The 2,010-nt window shown below is 33.7% G+C and overlaps 1 protein-coding gene across 1 annotated transcript in view; it reads left to right on the top strand.

Annotated features, from left to right (window-relative positions):
* The window catches only part of LOC107613925 (GABA transporter 1), a 3,894-nt gene extending 2,108 nt beyond the window's left edge, over positions 1-1,786 (top strand). The window contains exons 4-7 of the mRNA XM_016316127.2: positions 121-320; positions 631-761; positions 836-1,069; positions 1,213-1,786. Of these exons, the coding sequence (XP_016171613.1) occupies positions 121-320; positions 631-761; positions 836-1,069; positions 1,213-1,593 (946 nt within the window). The 3' untranslated portion in view covers positions 1,594-1,786. The remainder of the gene's footprint in view (positions 1-120; positions 321-630; positions 762-835; positions 1,070-1,212) is intronic.

Here is a 2,010-nt window from a genome sequence, read left to right as displayed (position 1 = left end):
ATATTTACTAAATTTTAATAAAAGTATTGATTCTTTAAATTTTTTTTATGCAGAATTGAAATGCAAATATATTCTATACCTTCATTTTTTGTTCTAACTCTAAAAATATATTTTTGTTTAACTATATATGCAGGCAATTTACGTGCTAGCAAACCCAAGTGGTAATATGAAGCTTTATGAGTTTGTAGTGATATTTGGCTGCCTAATGCTGATTTTGGCTCAAATCCCATCTTTTCACTCATTGAGGCACATTAATCTTGTCTCCTTAATCCTTTGCTTGGCTTATAGTGCATGTGCTACTGCTGGTTCTATATACATTGGTACTTTCCTTCCCTCCTTAGTAACATAATAGTTAAGAGGAAACTATCATTTTTACTATCCTAAATTTATGATATTGATAAATCTAAACTGTTTTGTGTCTTTAAAATATAGTTTTTGTGTGACAGATTTGTCAATATTTTAAACATTCATAGATAGAAATAGTAATTTATTACTTTTCGTGAATATATGATAAGTTAATTTCATTTATTTATAGATAGATTTGTCAAACTTTTATGGATAAAAATGATAATCTATTCAGCAATGTCATTTGAGGCACCACACTAACATATTCTGATCCTACTTAACCAGGAGACTCTTCAAAAGGGCCAAAAAAAGATTATTCCATAAAAGGTGATACAGAAAATCGAGTATTTGGAATCTTCAATGCTGTTGCCATCATTGCCACAACTTACGGAAATGGAATAATCCCTGAAATCCAGGTCTCATTGAACATCTTAATACTATTCAATCCGTCATGAAACTATTCATCTTAACACTATTCTTTTGGTCACAGGCAACATTAGCAGCACCAGTGAAAGGAAAGATGTTCAAAGGGCTATGTGTTTGTTATATTGTGCTTATATTCACTTTCTTTACCGTAGCCATATCTGGCTATTGGGCATTTGGAAATGAAGCTTCAAGCCTCATCTTAACCAACTTTGTGGACAATGGGAACCCTTTGCTTCCAAGATGGTTCATCTATGTCACCAATATTTTCACAATAGTGCAATTATCAGCTGTTGGTGTGGTAAGTAATCATAATATACTCCGTGCTAACGTACCATCTATTCACTGTTAAATCGAGCGTGAACTCTATTGAACAGTGGATGGATGGTACGTAGTTTACAACTATTATTCAACATTGAAATTGAAACATATTTTTTGGTGCAGGTGTACCTGCAACCCACAAATGAAGTTCTGGAGCAAGCATTTGGAGATCCAAGAAGCCCTGAATTCTCCCCAAGAAATGTAGTCCCAAGATTGGTTTCAAGATCACTAGCCACAGCAAGTGCAACAACAATAGCAGCAATGCTTCCTTTCTTTGGTGACATAAACTCACTGATTGGAGCATTTGGTTTTATACCACTTGATTTCATTTTGCCAGTAATATTCTTCAACATGACATTTAAACCATCCAAGAGAAGCCCAATTTTCTGGCTCAATGTTACCATTGCTGTTGTTTTCTCAACTGTTGGAGCCATTGCAGCTGTTGCAGCAGTTAGACAGATTGTTCTTGATGCCAAAAATTATCGATTGTTTGCGAATGTATGATGACGCGATCATGTAAAATATCATCCAATAGTTAAACTAATTAGAATTTTATCTATAAAATGTTGTCATTTGCCACTAATTTAACTTGAATACTACACAAGATGAAAACAACGGATGAAGAGAAAGCATCACTGGTTGAAAACAATTGGATATAAGCTTAGGCTTAAGTTATAAAAATCACTTATTTGAGCACCATTAATATTCAAAAGTTTGCAGCTTATGTTATCTAATATAGTTGAAAATTAAGGAGGTCTTGACTTTTCAGCAATCAGCAAACTCAGGATAATGTGAATTGTGGTGTCCATTTTTTATTTTATGCACGAGTAGTCAAGAAAGTTGAAACGAAAATATCCTGCTATGAATATTAGTCAATCTTCTATTTTTTGGTCGCCGCCTTTGCCTTTGCTTCACACACAC

This window comes from Arachis ipaensis, chromosome B08 (genome assembly GCF_000816755.2).
Source record: "Arachis ipaensis cultivar K30076 chromosome B08, Araip1.1, whole genome shotgun sequence".
NCBI classification, from domain to species: Eukaryota; Viridiplantae; Streptophyta; class Magnoliopsida; order Fabales; family Fabaceae; genus Arachis; species Arachis ipaensis.
The sequence above is the reverse complement of the archived record's forward strand: the minus strand, read 5'-3'. Positions and strand labels throughout refer to the sequence as shown.